Source organism: Tursiops truncatus, chromosome 8, assembly GCF_011762595.2.
Source record: "Tursiops truncatus isolate mTurTru1 chromosome 8, mTurTru1.mat.Y, whole genome shotgun sequence".
NCBI classification, from domain to species: Eukaryota; Metazoa; Chordata; class Mammalia; order Artiodactyla; family Delphinidae; genus Tursiops; species Tursiops truncatus.
The window spans coordinates 98104036-98122101 of NC_047041.1; the positions used below are offsets into that span (position 1 = coordinate 98104036).

Genomic DNA, 18066 nt, shown 5'->3' on the forward strand with positions numbered 1-18066 from the left:
GAATTTCCTTATGTGAGGGTCTGTTGTAAATGTTTTCATTTTTTATCTGAAAATGTATCTGAAGCATACTCAAGCTTAACAGTTATTTTCTCTTTGCACGTTGAGATGTTATTCCACTGTCCTCTGGTTTCAATTATTGCTATTAAGAAGTTAGCTGTCTGTCTACTTTATAGTTCGTCTTCTCTTCAGTGATTAGCAGTTTTGCTACTGTAGGTGTTGGGTGCAGATTTCTTTTTACTTATCACACATGGATTGGGGGAGCTTCCAGGATCTGAAGATTTTGTCTTTCATCAACTCTGGAAATTTTCCATTTAGACCTATTCAAGTCCTTGTTCCATCTTCTACATCTCTTAAGCTCTGTTTCCCATTTTCCATCACTTTGTTTCTCTGTGTTGCATTTTCCATAAGTTCTTCAGATATATTTCCAGCCCATGAGTTTTCTCTGTAGCTACGTTATTCTGCTGTTTAATCTGCCCATTGGATTGCTAGTTTTTTTTGAAGATTATATTCATCATTTATAGAAGTACTATCTTGTTTTTTTTTTCAAATTTTCCTAGTCATTTAAAATAGTCTCATTCCTCTTTTTAGGATCAAGTACAAGGTTGAAATGTTCCTTCTTTCAGGTTTCATGCAGCATGGTCTGGGGAGGAACTGGGCACCGAGCGGGGCTGAGGACGTGACCCAAACCAGCAGGTCAGCCTAGCCCTGGGTCCAGCCTCAGCCTGAGCTCAACCTTGGTCCTCAGCATTCCACATGTTTCTTCCCCTCCTCCCCAGTTCTGTTGGGAAAGTCCAAACCTCCAGATATACTTCTCCTTACAAGACCATCGATTGACCTGGCTGGAGAACCTGAGTGTAAATCAACATCAGTCCAGGGGCCCGGTGGCAAAGCAGAGCCCATGTCTGTCTGAAGTGCTTAGCAATAAAGCAGAGGGGGTGAGTTTTTTTTGTTTTTTTGGTTTTTTTTGTTTTTTTTTTTTGCGGTACGCGGGCCTCTCACTGCTGTGGCCTCTCCCGTTGCGGAGCACAGGCTCTGGACGCGCAGGCTCAGCGGCCACGGCTCACGGGCCGAGCCGCTCCGCGGCATGTGGGATCTTCCCGGACCGGGGCATGAACCCGTGTCCATTGCATCGGCAGGCGGACTCTCAACCACTGCGCCACCAGGGAAGCCCAGAGGTGGTGAGTTTTAAAAATGAATGATAATAAAAAAATAAAATAATCTCATTCCATATATATACCACTGATAACTAACTTCTATTTCTTTAGGCATAGGAAATATCCTTATTTTATATTATGTATACCATAATTCCAATATGCAAAGTTTTTGAAGGTTTGAGTCTATTATTTATTGCTATGTGTAATTCTCACTTAAAATGACTTGTTGTGATGGTTAATTTTATATGTCAACTTGACTGGGCCATATGCCCAGATATTTGGTTAAACATTATTCTGGGTGTGCCTGTGAGGATGTTTCTGAATGAGATTCACTTTGAATTGGTCGGCTGAGTGAAGCAGATTGCCCTCCCCAATGTGCGTGGGCCTCATTCAGTCCATTGAAGGTCTGAATGGAACAAAAGGACTGAGTAAGAGAGAATTTTCTGTCTCTCTCTGCCTGTTTTTGAGCTGGCATACTGATCGTATCCTGCCTTTGGACATGGACTCAGACTGTAACTTACACCATCAGCTCTGTGGGTTCTTAGGTCTTCAGACTTAGACTAGAAATACATCACCAGCATTCCTGAGTCTCCAGCCTGCCAACTGAGATCTTGGGACTTCTTAGCCTCCATAATCATGTGAGCCACTTCTTACAATAAACCATATATATATATCCTACTAGTTCTGTTTCTCTAGAGAACCCTGACTAATACACTTGTATCTTGCATTTTATGATTTTTTTTTTTTTTTTTTGGCATATGAACTCATGTTCCTGTGAAACTTTTCTGTGGGGGTTCTTTGAGGCCTAAGTTTAAGGTGTTACTCCAGAGAGGATTTTCCTATTTGATTCTGCTGAGTACCTAGGGAACAACTATCTACTTTCTTTAAATTCTCCCGTTGTTTTTGTTTTTTGTTTGTTTGTTTGTTGTGTTGTTGCCACACACGTGCTGTGAATTCCACCTCCAGGCCCATTTGGGGTCAGGCTGGTGGTTAGGAGAATTCAGGGGTGACGTTCCTTTTTCTTTCACTCAGTATCAAGGCTGAGCTTAGCAAGTTCTGCATCAGCTCCCTTCCAGAGGTTTTCCTCTCCTAGGTCATCCACTGTGGGTGTTATTTTTCATCATTTTGCTTTAAGTGGGAGCTACTGATTCTGCTTTTCACTTTGTTCAAGCTCTAGGTTTGACTCATTAAACTGAAGTTCTTGGCCACGTGGGATCAGCAGGTACCACAGAGCAACCTCTGCTTTTGCTCTCTGGGATCTCTTTGGATGTTTGATTTTGTTGTTTCTGGCCTCTGATAATTATCCTTAATTTCTTGCCACCTCTGCTAGGCATTTCTAAAGATGCTTTGAAATATTTTTATCCAGCTTTTTTTTTTTTTTTTTTTTTTTTTTTTAGTGGTTTGTTTCAGGAGAACTTTCCAGCACTTGCTATCTCCTGTATTGCCAGAAACGGAAGTCTAGCCTTCTTTCCTGTGCAATCAAACATGTGTCTCTCAGGACGCTGCTTATCAGCAGGAGACCACCCACTGTGTCCATCCTACCCTGGCCTGCGGTTGGTCACCTGTGTTTGTGAACTACCTGCTCTCTGAGGGCGGGGCTGTGGTTTCCTCTCTTCCTCCTGAAGAGGTCTCTCTAAGGGTCGGTTGAATGGAGTTGAGAATGGAAGTGGGAGGTATCCACCTGCTGCCTGTGCTACCAGAACCTTCCACAAGAGGGCAGCCTCAGCTCAACTCCCTCCGCCCCGCAGGGACGGGCAGGAGGGGCCCAGGTCCCTGTGGTTCCAAAACCTGTAACTTCAGATACCCCCTCTCCATTCCACAGGGCGGGGAGGTGAAGACAAGCAAGGATGAGGGAAGTGTCAAGCCAGGCCAGGTGAGTCTGAGATGGGGTCATGATGGGGAAGGGTCAGGACAGAACCAACCTCCTCTGGACTCAACTTCTTCAAGGGTTCTGTTTGGACGACCAAATTAAGTGACCTGTTCCTTCGTTCACTCAACAGCATTTGTTCGGCATCAACTGTAGGCCCCACAGGGAGTCCAGTGGTGAATTAAATACCCTTGGGGCTTCCCCGGTGGCGCAGTGGTTGAGAATCCGCCTGCCAATGCAGGGGACACGGGTTCGAGCCCTGGTCCGGGAAGATCCCACATGCCGCGGAGCAACTAAGCTCGTGAGCCACAACTACTGAGCCCACGTGCTGCAACTACTGAAGCCTGCGCGCCTAGAGCCCGTGCTCCACAATGAGAGAAGCCACTGCAATGAGAAGCCCACACACCGCAACGAAGAGTAGCCCCCGCTCGCCGCAACTAGAGAAAGCCCGTGCGCAGCAACGAAGACCCAACACAGACAAGAATAGATAAATAAATTAAAACAAAAAAACCCACCCTTGGTCCCTGCGTCTTTCCCAGTGTCCACTGCAGCCCAACTGGACAGCTCAGCGTTTCCCAAACAGCCCCGGGCGGCCTGCCCCCGCCCCTTTGCTCCTGCTGCTGCTTCTGGCCCAGCGGCGTCTGCCCGTCACTGCCTGTTGAAATCCTGCTTATCCTCCGGGGCCCGGCTCCCGTGCCTGCTTCCACAGAGCAATGAACCCTCAACCCAGGACCCAGGGGAGCAGGGACTGGAGCCTTCTGCGCCGTCACTGGGGCCGGTTCCAGCCTGCAGAGGAGGTGGGGAAACCATCTATCAGACCCTTCCTGCTTTACCATTCTCTGAGGGGAGGTGGAGGTGCTCCCTCTTGAAAGTGCAAAGCCACGTCCTCCCTCTTCCCAGCCATCTTTGCACCTGAGAACAAGGTAAAGCTTGGGATTCAATCCCATGAGAGCCAGATTCCATGGACTAGGACAGAAATGGGTCACTCATCCACTCTTCTAATATGTACTGATGGGGCACTCTACTTACTATGTACCAGGTCTCCAGAAATGAGGCATGGCCCCTCTGCTTCCCTCTTCCTTAGGAGACCCTTGAGGTCCCTGTGTGTGTGTGTGTGTGTGTGTGTGTGTGTGTGTGTGTGTCTCACTCTGCGACTCTTGGGGTTCAGCCAGGCTTGGGGAGCTCACAGTCGAGGCAGCTGAGCTCTCCTCGCCTATATTACCAGCCTTGCTTCCTGGAGACCGAAACCACAAGTAGGGCACAGAGGCGTGAGAGACACTCACAGGCTGGGTTTGGCCGCATGCGTGCAAAGGGGTGCTGTCTCCTGCTGAGAGAGATACACAAACGGGAGCAGCTAAGGGCAGAGCCGCTGAGAGGGGCACTCGGTAGCCTGCCCACCTTCTGGCCCTAGGATGGTACTTCCCACTGGCGGGCAGGCATAGCGGTCGGAGATGACACCAGACATAATGCTCCTCTTCGTGGTTGCTGGATTGCTGACGGCAGCTCTCTCAGGTAGCCCTCTCCCCACCTCCTGCGCTCCTGCAGGAGAGCCTGGGACCTGCCCTCCTGGCCCCTTTTCTGCTTCTTTTCTCACACTCACCTGTCTGGAGCCTTTTAGCCAGGACTATACTCTGGTACCAGGATGGTCCCAGCTGTGTCAACAGCATTAGGGGCCCAGAGAGGGTACAGGGACCCCCGTGAGGGGCTGAGGCTGTGCCTGGGCAGTGCTAGGAGGACCCCCGAGGGTCAGATAATGCGGGTAGCACGTGGGGTGTCTTACCAATGGGCTCCCAGGCTCACAGGAGGGAGACGCCTCCCACCCACAGGCTCAGGAATCCCTGCATCCCTATTTCTTGCCAACTCTCAGGAAGGAACCGTTTGCCTTCCAGAGAACTAGGGCCACTGACTTTCATACTTTCAACCCCAAAGCTGAGGCCCTGGGTTCACCAAGCTCGTACCGCTCACAGCAGAGCCGTCCTGAAACAGAATTCGGGAAGCTAAGCAGAGCTGGGGACAGCTGGCCGCTGGTTGCTCCACTGGGCGTAGTTTAGGGCACAAATGAACAGAAAAGCTCTGAGGCTCAGATCCTCCCTGATCCTGAGCTCCGTCTGGGTGCCCAAACACCCTCGCAACATGGGCCAGGCATCGGGTGGCAGGAAGTTTGGGGCCCTGGGCTGTGCTCATCGGGTGCTTGTTGGCCCCTGTGGAGTGCAGGGTCCAACGTGGCAGGAGCTGGGCAGGAGATGCTCTGGGCCCTCACACTGGGGGATAAGGAGATGGGTATGGAAACAGAATGCTGGACCTGGGAGTCTGGGTCCACCTGGCAGTAGAGATGCTGAACGCTTTGAGTGTGGTGTTAGGGAGACCCAGGAAGGCCCCATCAGGAAGCCTGGAGCATTCGGGGAGCCGTGGGGGGCTCTTCTCCCTGCCTCTGTCTATCTAGAGGCACGTGCTCCCAGCCTCCTGACCTCACACTGGTTCAAGGAAAGCCGTTTAGCTCTGGGATCAGGAATAGGTGCTCCTTCGGCCCCATATGGGCCCGGAAGAGAAGCTCTGCCTGTCTCACTCTACCAGGAGACCCTGGAGCTTGGCCGCTTTCTGCCCCCGAGCTGAACAGACAGATGGTCTGAGACTGGGGCCCTCGCTCTGCGTCTCCATCCTCTGTTCTCCATGAGCTGCCAGCCTCAGCTCAAAATTAAGTCTGGGTCTGACGGCCAGATCCTGGGCCCTGGGATCTGGTCGTGAACAGTGCCTGAAGAGTGGTGGGAACCTGGGCTGGGCAGAGCCCAGGAAGGTGAAGAGGAGGGTCCCTTGGGGCCCAGTTCCTCACACATCACCTTGTCTCTGCCCGGCCCACTCCACTCTCAGGATAGTTATTTACTAACTTCGTGTTTTCAAAACTGTACTTACAGTCAGTTGACTCACTTGTTACTAATACAAGTTCAGTTTTGAAAGGAAACTTTATGTCACAATTACAAATGGAAAACTGACATCATTTGCCACAAATAAAAGGTAAAGGTAAGCATAAAAATAAATGGCGGTGAGGGCTTCCCTGGTGGCGCAGTGGTTGGGAGTCCGCCTGCCGATGCAGGGGACACGGGTTCATGCCCCGGTACGGGAGGATCCCACATGCCGCGGAGCGGCTGGGCCCGTGAGCCATGGCCGCTGGGCCTGCGCGTCCGGAGCCTGTGCTCCGCAACGGGAGAGGCCACAACAGTGAGAGGCCCGCGTACCGCAAAAAAAAAAAAAAAAAAAAAATGGCGGTGAAAACCAGTTCCTCTGATGTGTTAGTAAAAAGTTAGAAGAATGTAAGGCCCTTGAGCCTGAAGCCTTGGCAGCCCTCTTTGTTAAAGGGAAGGTGAGGGGATGATAAAGACACCCTGCCTCCAAATTGTTATTTTCTTCTTGACTTTTCAGGGGGTCTGAAAGCCCTTTGGGCGGGAATAGTTTCCTCGCTATGCGATTTCATGGCATTAAATGCTGCTCCCTTCGACCCTCCTGAGGGTGCGCAGTGGTATAGGTCCTAGTGCTGGGAAATAGGGCCTGGCAGGAGGGGCACTCTGGGCAGAAGGGAACTTGAGAAAAGAAAAGGAAAGAAAGAAAAACAACTGGGAAGAGGGAGGAAGGAAAGGGAGCTGGGAGAATGAGGTCCCTCAGGGAGCTCCAGGGCATCACCCCGAGGGCTGCACGTGGCCTGGGCGGGTTACCGGGCCGTGCCCTCAGACCACAGGCACGTGGAGTCTGGCCCTCCTGGGTCCTGGTGGACCCGGCCTCCCCTTTCCTACTTCCCTTTGCAGTCTCGCCTCCAGGCTCCATCCTGGGCCTCACACAGCTGTGTCTCTGGCCAGGCTGGCCTGGATTCTGGGCCGGCCTCGCGGCAGGCCTTGGTTTGTGTTGTTGAATGACCAGGGCAGGGACCAGGGCCTAGGGAGCCATGCTTCCGAATCCTCTGCTGGCGCTCCCTGGAGGCCTGGGTCCAGGACCTGTTTGTCCACTTATCCTCCAGTTCTGCCTCGGTTTCCAGATCAGCCAAGTGGGGATGGAGAGGTGGAGAGAATGAACTAGAAGCCCCTGACCGGGGAGGTTGTGGGGGAGGGGAGTCAGGAGACCAGCCGATTGCTGCCACCCTGCCTTTAATTCACCTTGTGACGGTGCTTGTCGGTTCTGGACCTCAGTTTGGGTGGAATGGGGGCTCTTTGGGCAGATGATCCTTAAGAGCTTGGTCAGATCTGACACTCTGCATTCGATGCAGGAGCAAAAAACCCGGCCGTTCCCACCAGGGCTGAGCCAGGCTCGGTGACTCGAATTCCATCCGGACCGTGGTTGGCGCGAGGTCCTCAAGGGCTGCCGTTGTGCACTTGAAAAGGCTATTTGTGGTTTTACTTTAAAAAAATAATTTCTTAAATTAACACATTAAAAAAAATCTGTTTTTCCTTACCTTGTAAATTCAATACACAGATCTCATTTTTTTTGCAAGTCCAGTAGTTTTTAACAATGGCTCTCAAGGGGTCTTTGTTTAATATTTCAGCAAGTCGAGTTGAACAGAGTAAGCCTCCTTAAATAATAAATACCACTGACAAATGTAGCTAATTGAGCTCCCTTAGATCTGTGATGTCTAATCTAGCTGCTATTAGAACGTACCATTTGGAACGCGGTCGTCTGAATGGAGATGTGTTAGGAATATAAAATACACAGCAGAGTTTAAAGATGTGTTCAAAAAAAGAATTGTAAAATAGCTCATTAGTAACTTTTATATGATTACATTGAAATGATAATATTTTGGATATGTTGGGTTAAATAAGTGTTACTGTTACAATTAAGTTTACCTATTCCTTTTTCCTTCTTAAAAATGTGCCTCTTAGGGGCTTCCCTGGTGGCGCAGTGGTTGGGAGTCCGCCTGCCGATGCAGGGGACACGGGTTCGTGCCCCGGTCCGGGAGGATTCCACATGCCGCGGAGCGTCTGGGCCCGTGAGCCATGACCGCTGAGCCTGCGCGTCCGGAGGCTGTGCTCCGCAGTGGGAGAGGCCACAGCGGTGGAAGGCCCGCGTACCGCAAAAAAAAAAAAAAAAATTGAAAAATGTGCCTCCCAGAAAATTTAAAATGACCTATGGAGCTCACCTTCCATTTACACTGGCTAGCACCACCTTAGATACTCTCCACTACATTTATAAATGTAATGAATTTGATTTTCTTATAAATGCTTCAAATACCTCTAAGAAACACAACCTTCCCAAGGATTGAAAAGAATGCTTATAGATCTAAAAAACTAACTTATTAAGAAAGTGAATATTAAGTTCTCTTAAGTAGTCTAATCAACTTTACAGATTTCAACTGAAGTCAGTTACTCAGTCACAAACATGAGAAACTCTATGGCTAAAAGTTCTTAAACATTAAAATACAGGATTTTATGCACCAACATACAGAACTTGACCCAACTTAAACGTAACAGAAAGGTACAGATACTATGGGTTTCTGTTTCACACCTCTATTTTTTAAATTCTAATCTTCCTGGGCTTAAAAATCACTTACCAAGGAGAAAAGATTCCTACCATTGCACGTAACTTGGCTTATCTCGAGCAGGTTGAGTTTCCAACTCAGTGGACTGAGATGAGGACAGCTTTTTGGTTGTTTTGCCAAAATATAAGATATGATTCTCTTGTGCTGCTGACGGATAGCCCATGGCCTCTGATGGGGCTGGTTGCTCGACCCGCGATCCAGGTTTCAAAAACCTAGTTCTCTCTGTCTCCCCCCAGCCCAGGGAGTTTTACCACTTGATTGGATTAAACTAAACAAATGTTTACTATTCTTTTTTCCCCCCCGCATGTTCTTCCTGCCTGGCAAGACCCCAACTCATAGATCTATAAATAACGTATGACAGACACCTGCATATTTCTCCTAGCATAGTCTGGCTCTCTGGTCGTATGACTGGTGGGGACCTTTAGCATGGCCGTGGCCATGTGGTGATGTGGGACAAGGCAGCTCCTAGGGCATTGGGTCGGGCATATTCAGCCAAACATAGATGATTCCAGAGGGATCTAGAATGAGTGAGAAACGCTGCCCACAGCCTCCTTCGTTCAGTTCGCATTTATTGAGGCCTGCTCCGAGCCAGCCTCATTTCTCACAGGAATGCTCGAAAATTAAATTGGGCCCCCAGCTGTCTGAAGCGTCAGCCGTCCCCCTGGGACAGGGAGGGGTAAGCAGGTGACTCCAGCTGAGGCTTTGGGACAGGGGCCTGGAGGAAAAGACCCCCGTGGCATGGGGCCCACCCTCCCCCAGCCTGGACCACAACTAAATCCCATGCCAGATGCTCAGCCCTGCACTGAACAGACGCTGGTGGGGCTGGAATGCCCGGGTCGCTAGCCTGCCCCAGTCTCAGGTCCTCCAGACCGTCCATCCCCCCCTCAGCACTGCCTCCCATCGGCCAGGTCAGGGCGAGGTGCATCAGAGGAGCAGCATTTCCTGGGGGCCCTCATTCCTGCCCTTCCGGACGATTACTAAAGCTGCCATCCTACCTGACAGTTTGCTTGATACTCTTAATGGATGTTTTAAAGTATAAAGACATTTATTTTTAGAAAAAACTTTATATTGCTGCCTTCAAGAGAAAGCCATTGTAAATCACCTGATGGTAACAATGGTGAAAATAAACATCGTGGAAACAATGTGATTCATTTCTGGCCAGACGTGTGGTATTTAATACCCTGTCAGTGACCACCTAAATGTGAGCTTATAAATGTTACACAGCCAAGATGAAGATCTCTTCTATGTAAATACAGGATTTAGCGGTTCACGTGATGCCATTTGCACAATAAACTCATTTACCCACGTGACAACCCCATGGTGTAGGTGAGGAAACCGGGGGTTAGCAAGGCTGAGGCCTGTCCAAAGTCTGGAGCTAAGACGTGCCAGCGCTTGAGCTGAGATGTCCTGACGGGGAAGAGTGGCCCGGCCTGTCTCCTGGCTGGCTGCCCCTGGGGTTCCCTCTGAGGATGAGGCATCTCCCCAAGGTGTTGTACCTTCCGGGTTTGCAGCCTCAACATTGCATCCAGGGACAGCCCCGAGCGGCCTCTGGGGTCCTGGGACCCCCCGGAAGACTTCTCAGGATCGGATGGGAGCAAATGGGCTGCCTCTTTCAGCAAAGCCCAGCCTTCATGGGTTTGCTGGGCATTTACCCTGCCCACCCAGGCCAGGAATGAATGAAGTGAAGCTGAAGAGACGCAGTGAGACAAAGGAAAGCTTGTCTGGTAGGGGGCTCCCTCTACCCACAATTTATTTAACACCCGCTATGTGCCAGGCCCTGGGATGGCCCTGAGATATGAAGGTTTGACCTTGAACATGTTAAATGTTGAAGAAGGTGGCAAAACATACAAGGGTCATTCTGGGATAGATGTGACAACAGGTGCAATCCCATGACAGCCATAACCACCATCCACTGCAGGGGACTTCCATTCTCCAAGCAGCAGCCATGCTTATCCTGTCCTACATTGACACTGGGGCACTCGTCCCCATTTTACAGGTGGGGAAATGGAGGCTCAGAAAGTTCTGTATTTTGCCCCAGGCTAGTGGGTGATGCTGAGTTTAAATCCATGTCTGTAGATCTCCAAAACCCATGTTCTCCATCACTGGGCTGCACTATTTCTGGGAGCCAGGAGTCAGAACAGGGAGAGCTTGAGGGTCCTGGAGAGGGGGACGTCCCTGTCCCAGAGGGGCTGGACACGGGGGACAAGAAGGCTTTTGCATATGAAAGAAAGATGGCCAAAACATCCTAGGCACGAAGACATTTTTTAAATGTGTGCGTGCAAAGGCTGGTGAGATAGTCGTGTTGTGTCTGTATCAACTTCCTGGTTTTGGTCATTTACTGTAGTTACGGAATAGGTCACCGTCAGGGAAAGCCGGAAGATGAGTGCATGGACTTCTCTGTGCTATTCTGGCAACTTCTTGTGAGTCTATCATTTCAAAATAAAAAGTTAAAGGGGAAAAGAAGGCATTTCAGGCAAAAGGGCCCATTGGAGCAGGATCTGGAGAGCATGGCCTAAGGCCTAGGGGGTAGGTAGGGCCCCAATTCCCAGACGAGCTGGGCTCCGGGCTCTTTTTCTGCTGACTCATCCAGACTGCCGTGTCATGAGGATGCAGTGAGCACGCCAGGCACAGAGCCCGGCACAAACCATACATTTACATTCGCCAGGCCGACAGGTGTAGACTCATATACCTGTCTTCTCCTCATCACAGCCCTGTGAAGTATGAGTTATTGCCCCCACTTTACTGATTCAGCAACTGAGGCTCAGAGAGGTGAAGTGACTTTTCCTGGATGGCACAGTTAATAGCCTGTTAAAAGATACACTGAGGCATATTAAAATTTTTAAACTGAGCAAAAATCGATTCAAATCGGCGGCATACGACCTAGCAGATAGAAAAGACAGGTATAAAAGGGGACTTTTATAGGCAGAAGGGAGTAGGAACCAGAAAGTTATACTAGGCAAAAAAGCAGATTGGTTATTGCAGAGTTACTCTTTTTTTGTCGTTTATTGTTATTTTAATTTTATTTTTTTAAATTGAAGTATAGTTGATCCACAATCTTGTATTAGTTTCAGGTGTACAGCAGAGTGATTTAGTTATACATACATATATATCTATTTTTTTTCATATATATAGGTTGTTACAAAATATTGAGTATAGTTCCCTGTGCTGTCTTTGTTGGTTATCTCAAAGTTACTTTCTTTTAGGGGATGGCGGGGTCTAGCAGGCAGATGACCTAACTAGTGCTGGTCAGGTGATTTCTGATTGACGGGTTTAAGATGCCATTTCTGGGAGAGCTGAAACCATAATTAAGTCTCGGCTTCATGATGTGCGGCTTTAGCATAAACAACTCCACTTGGGACCTGTTGTCTTATTTTTTTTTTTTTGCGGTACGCGGGCCTCTCACTGTTGTGGCCTCTCCCGTTGCGGAGCACAGGCTCCGGACGCGCAGGCTCAGTGGCCATGGCTCACGGGCCCAGCCGCTCCGCGGCATGTGGGCTCTTCCCGGACTGGGGCACGAACCCACGTCCCCTGCATCGGCAGGCGGACTCTCAACCACTGCGCCACCAGGGAAGCCCTGCTGTCTTGTTTTTAGCTAGTAGGCGCCAGATCTTTAACTTGACTTTATGACTCCAAATCCACGATGTTTCCCAGCCCTGGAAGACCGGCGGGGTTTGGAACTCCAGCCACCCCAAGATTTTTATAGGAAGGGTCCCCCATTCTCTGGGGAGTTTGCACCTCAGCTACCAACAGCTGGGCTGTCATGGAATTTGGGTGAAAAAACCCCTTGAAGGAACTTGTGTGTCAGAAGCCACTTCCTGGCCAAGCTTCCGCTCAGCCTCAGTTTCCCCAGCCATAAAGTGGGGTCAGTGGCAACCTCCAGAGCCCAGGGCTGGGATGAGGCTCCATGAGACGATGGTTGTGAAGTACTTGGGGAAACATGGGGCTTCTTGGGCGCCAAAGACCCCCGTGGCCACACCTACTGTTGGGCGTGGGGCCAAGGCAGGAGCTCGCAGAGGGAAGCCCGGGTTTCCGCCCACCATTTTGTAGGCTCCTGTGGCCCAGCTGCCTCTCTGCCTGAAAGTGGCAGCTGAGACAGCCTCCAAGAGGCTGGGCAGGGAGGCAGGGCTGAGGGGCTGAGGAGGAGACTGCGGAGCCCTTGGGAGATGCTGGATTCGGGTACCATAATGGGAGAGTGACCCCCTTACTTTCCCCTGCAAGGGGGTTGCCCCCGGGTCTCCACTGAGTGTTAGGAGATGGCAGGGCACATTAGAAGTTCCAGCCTGTAAGTTTCCAGGACACCCCCGACCGCTCTATCATGACCCTGAGCTGGGCTGGGCTTTCCGGGCAGGGCCAGCATAGCCCAGGGAGTCTGCACCCGGAGCTGGGGGCCAGGGCTGTGCGGGGACACAGGCTGTGTGAGTGAGGGGGGCTCCTCAGAGCTGAGAGCTTTTCAAGGCGTCCTGGCAATCCCATCTGTGTGCCCCACTTCCAGTTTGGAAGTCACCTACTGAGCCCCGAGTCAGGGGGAACACAGAGGTGAAATCACTGTGTCGTCAGCCGTGTGCAAAGCCAAGCATGGGTCTGTCCATCTTGCAGAAGCACAAAGTGATACTTGGAAAGCTGGAGCCACACAGCGAGTTGCCGACAGAACTGTGACCAGAGTCACTTTCTGGGCACCAACCAACCCATCCCCGCCAGCTGCCTCTTCCTAAATGGGGCTTGGGGAAAGATTTTCTCTACACTTCAATAAAATTTTTGCTAGGATGTTCATCTCTTCCAGAAGGGGTGCCTGGGAGCTGGGCTGGGGCGGGGGCAGAGGTGGAGAAGCATGTCCCGGACAGGGAGGACGTCTACTCCCCATTCTTCTCAGCGAGACCAGCTTCCTCTCTTTCCTTCAGCTAAACTAAGTAAACACACTTGCCAACTGAATCAAGCTCCTTGGAGAGATGTGCTGCACGCTCCAGATGGGGTTCTAGAAATACGGCAGCAGTATCTGAGCTGGAAGTCTCCATCCCCAGAGGGCTGCCAGTCATTGACATCCACCCATTTGTCAGAGGAGGAAACTGAGGTGCAAAATGGGGAGTGAGGCACGCAAGGTCAGGAGCAGGGGTGAGAAGGGTCTGCAGGCTCTGCTCGGGGTCCCTTCCCCACATTACCCAGAGGGTGTGGCGCTGGCCTGTGCCCACAGATGCGTCCTCAGCGCCCCCCGCCGCGATGTGGAGATGGCAGGGGAGGGCTGTGGTCTGACGTGGGTCTGAGGTGAACGCAGCTGACCCTGGGCTCTGAGATGTCAGCTTTGTGAGGCGAGGAGCTGGCTTCCTGCAGCCACTTTGCCTCCACCACCTCAATGGCTCCTCGACTGTTTTGTTTAGTTTTATTTAAAAAAAATTTATTTCAGCACAATTTTAGACTTACTGAGAAGTTGCAAAAATATACAAAGATTTTCCATATGCTCTTTACTCAGATTCCGGACTAGTAATATTTTTATCATTTTCTCTATTTTTCTGTCTATTACATTTTTCTTGAACCATTTGAGAGTAGGTTGTAGACGTAACTTCCCTTTCTCCTAAATACTTCAACATGTCTTAAAAAAAAATAAGGTCATTCGCTTATGTAACCACCGTACACATATCAAAATCAGGTGATAAACGTTGCTACAAAAATAATCTGTAGAACTTTTTCAGATTTTGCCAATTGTTCCAAAACAATTTGCCTTAGAGGCAAAAGAAAATTCCATTGAATGTGTTGCATTTCACTCTCCTTATTTTCCTTTAATCTAGACCAATTGCTCAGATTTTTTTCTTTCAAGATACTGATCACTTTGAAGAGTACAGCCCAGTTATTCTGTAAAATGTTCCCCAGCGGGGCTTGTCTGATGATTCCTCATGATTAGTTGTGTTGTTTCTGGCAGGAGTATCACAGAAGTGAAGTTGTGTCCTTCTCAGACATGGTATCAGCTTGTCCCATTACCCATGGTCTAACTCTGATTGCTTGGCTAAGGTGACGTCTGCTAGGTAAAGTCACTCTTCTCCTTTGTGATAAATATGTCTCTTGTGGGCAGATTCTTTGAGAATACGTAAATTTTTTGGTTCCCTTCAAAGCTTTACCCGCTCGTAATATTATGGCTGATTCTGGCCTGGATCAGTTATTATTGCGATAGTTTCTTGATGGTGATGTTGTGATGCCATCGTTCTCCTACAGATACAGTGGCCGACTCAGCTTTCTCTGCTGGCTCAGTGAGTGGGAACCAGCTGGCTCAGTGTCCTGAAGGCTGGTGCTGATGGGGCCAAGAGTGAGCTCTCAGGTTGAGCCTCTGACGGCCACCACCTTGCCTTGCCTCCTTGTGGAGCCTGGTGGGGCTCCTCCCTGCTCCCCGGCCCGTCCTCCCTCCACCTTCACAGCTTCCTGCCGTTCATTTGTGGAGCTCCTATTACGTGCTGGGCACTGTTTTTAGCCGCTGAGGATGTAAGACAAAGTCCCAGAATTCAAGGAGCTTATATTCTAGTGGAGAAAACAGACAAATGAATAAACGTTTAAAAAATAGTATCGTTTCAAAGCAGAAAGAGAGACACAGACGTAGAAAACAAATGTATGGATACCAAGCGGGAAAGGGGGGGGTGAATGGGAGGAATTGGGAGATTGGGATTGACACCTATACACTATTGATACTATGTATAAAATAGGTAACTAATGAGAACCTACTGTATAGCACAGGGAACTCTACTCAGTGTTCTGTGGTGACCTAAATGGGAAGGAAATCCAAAAAAGGGGGGATATATGTATACGTATAGCTGATTCATTTTGCCACACAGTAGGAACTAACACAACATTGTAAAGCAACTATACTCCAATAAAAATTAATTTTAAAAACTGACTACCAAAAAAAATAGTATCATTTCAGAGAGGACTATGTGCAACGAGGGAAATAGAGCAAAGGAGGGAAGACAGAGAGACTGGAATGGGGATCCAGGTAAGGCCCCTGACGGCACGTGAGCAGAGATCTGATTGATGGGATGAGCTGGGCGTGCCAAGATCAGGGAGCAGGACATTCCAGGCAGAGGCCATGGCAGGTGCAAAGGCCCTGAAGCGGGAGTGAATTTCACATGCTGGAGGAGATTACAGAGGGAAGGGGAGAGTGGAGGAGATGGAGGTGGAGAGGTTGACACGTGTCAGGGAAAACAGATCACGTACGGGCTTGGAATTAATCCAAAGGAAATGGGAAATCATCAGAGAGTTTTAAGTATAAAAGGATGTGATTTGATTTGCCCTTATGTATATACAATTATTTAACAAATATTTTTTATAATCAACTTCGTATGTAAGCCTAAGTAAGTTGATTTAAACCTAGACATCTTCTAGGTTTCATGTGTCTCAGACCAATGTTGCTTCAATAAATTGAATATATCTGTATAAACAGATAAGACACTCAGAACAACTGCGTCATTCACTAGCCCGCCAGCCAAGCCCAAGTCAGCTCTCCCTTTGTGAAAGGCTTGTAATCCCCAGGACTGAGCAATTGGAAAAGGAATCATCTGCTTACTGTGTGATTCAATACTATTTAATCTTGGATCTTAAATTGGCCTGGTGTGGGATATACTGCGTTAACTGGTGGAAAGACCAGTTTGGGGGAGGCAGTGGGGACAGCGGGGTCTGTGTTGGGAGGGAGGGAAGCAAAGTCTGCTTGGCAACCTCACATCAGGGGCTGTCGGAGGAGGGCAAAGGGGACAGGGACTCACCCAAGGTCATAGCAGTGGCTGGTCTCAGCTCTACCGTCTCTCCTTGTCACTCCCACCTGGTTCCAGCTGAAAATTCAGACACGATGTAAACATTAGTCATCCTTATTGTAAGAATGTTATGACAACCACATTAAAAGAGATCTCACCCAGCACGCACACACTGAGGCCCTTCGTTCCTGAGGGAGGGAGTGTGTAGGTCTCTGTAGCGTCGTGGGCGTTTAGTCGCGTCAGCGCGGAGGTGGGTGTGCGGAAGGGCACCGTGTTGGTTGTGATGAATATTTGTCAGAACGGCTGTGAGAACGTGGATTCTGGGGTCTCGGGGACCAGCATGGGATCCCAGGCCGCACCACCTTCTCTGTGACTTTGGGCACGTTTCCAAACCTCTCTGAGGGGAAATGGGTACCACCGGAACGTCAGCTCCCCAATTCTCGCTCTCTAGATAGACTCTAAAGCCGTCCCTGAAGGTCTTTAGAGACCATTTTTCATCACCTGCATCTGTGGGGGCTGGCTCGGTTCCAGCCACGTCCATGTAGCCATGAAACTCAGTCCCACAAAGCACTTGTGGAATTTTTGACTCTGGCGATCTGGAAGTGGAGGGCACAGTCATCCGTCCTGCGGTTCCCCCCCTGCCCCCCGCCTCTCCCAAGACTCCCCAGAAGCAGCTGTGGGCTTTTGTCAGCTCTTGCCTCCCAGAGGTGACCTTTGTTGCAGGTACGTGTGTGACTTAGTTTCCTAGGGCTGCAAAGTACTATAAACGGTGCATGAACAACAGAAATGTATTGTCTCACAATTCTGGAGGCTGAAAATTCAAGATCAAGGTGTCAGCAGGGTGGGTTCCTTCTGAGGCTGTGAGGAAGCATCTGTTCCACGCCTCTCTCCTAGCTTCTGGTGGTTTGCTGACAATCTTTGGCATTTCTTGGCGTCTAGAAACAAATCCCCACCTCTGCCCTCCTATGTGCATATGTCTGCCTCCAAATTTCCCCTTTTTATGAGGACACCAGTCATACTGGATCAGAGCCCACACACTAGTGACCTTATTTTAACTCTGTGCAGACCCAATCTCCAAACAAGTTTGCATTCTGAGGTACTGGGAGGTATGGACTCCAACATATCTGTTTTGCTGGGACACGATTCAGCCCATAGCAGTGCATGCATGTGTGTGCGTGTGTGTACATGACTCAGGAGTGGAATTTCTGGGTCACGACTATGGAAATGCTTTCTAGAGTGGCTGTGACAGTTTTGTTCCACCCCGCCCCCCTCCAGCAATGTACAGAGTCCCTACTGATCCCCATTCTCAGCAACACTCCATATTACCACCCTTCTTAATTGTCGACAATCCAGGGCCTGTGAAACAGTCTCTCCCTGTGGCCTGACATTGCTTTCCTCTGCGGCTGTGTGGCTGGGTTTTTCATATGTTCAAGGGTCCTGTGTGTTTCTTCTTCTGTGAAGGGCCTCTTCCTGCCTTTTGCCCATTATTCTATTGCTTGCCTTTTCCTCACTGGTTAATGGATGAAGATTCTTTTCTGAGGAGGGTTTCCACTGGGGAAGGTGAGGAAAGAAGAAGATAAAGGGGGAAGTTAGGTCATCATTTCTGGCCTTAAATTTCAAGAACTCATCCACACAGCTGCTCCTTCAAGGGAAAGACAGGAAACCATTTCAGGTCCTGAGTCTCTTTCTGGAATCTCCGGGGCCAGGTTCAAATCAGAATCTAGAATGTTAGGATTTTAGAGAGGTGACATGTTTATGTGATGTAATGTCTCAGCAGGGGCCTGAGCAGCCTCTGTAACCAAA

At 49.6% G+C, this 18066-nt stretch overlaps 1 protein-coding gene across 13 annotated transcripts in view; it reads left to right on the forward strand.

Annotated features, from left to right (window-relative positions):
- Positions 1–4309: 4309 nt before the first annotated feature.
- Positions 4310–18066, forward strand: part of CD6 (CD6 molecule) — a 41416-nt gene continuing 27659 nt past the window's right edge. For 7 of the 13 annotated variants that reach the window (XM_033860759.2, XM_033860761.2, XM_033860760.2 and 4 more), the window contains exon 1: positions 4311–4533. In XM_033860759.2, coding sequence (XP_033716650.1) covers positions 4473–4533 — 61 coding nt within the window. In that variant the 5' untranslated portion in view covers positions 4311–4472. Of the gene's footprint in view, positions 4534–18066 lie in introns of all 13 variants that reach the window. The other 6 variants (XM_073809003.1, XM_033860766.2, XM_073809004.1 and 3 more) reach the window with 2 other exon arrangements.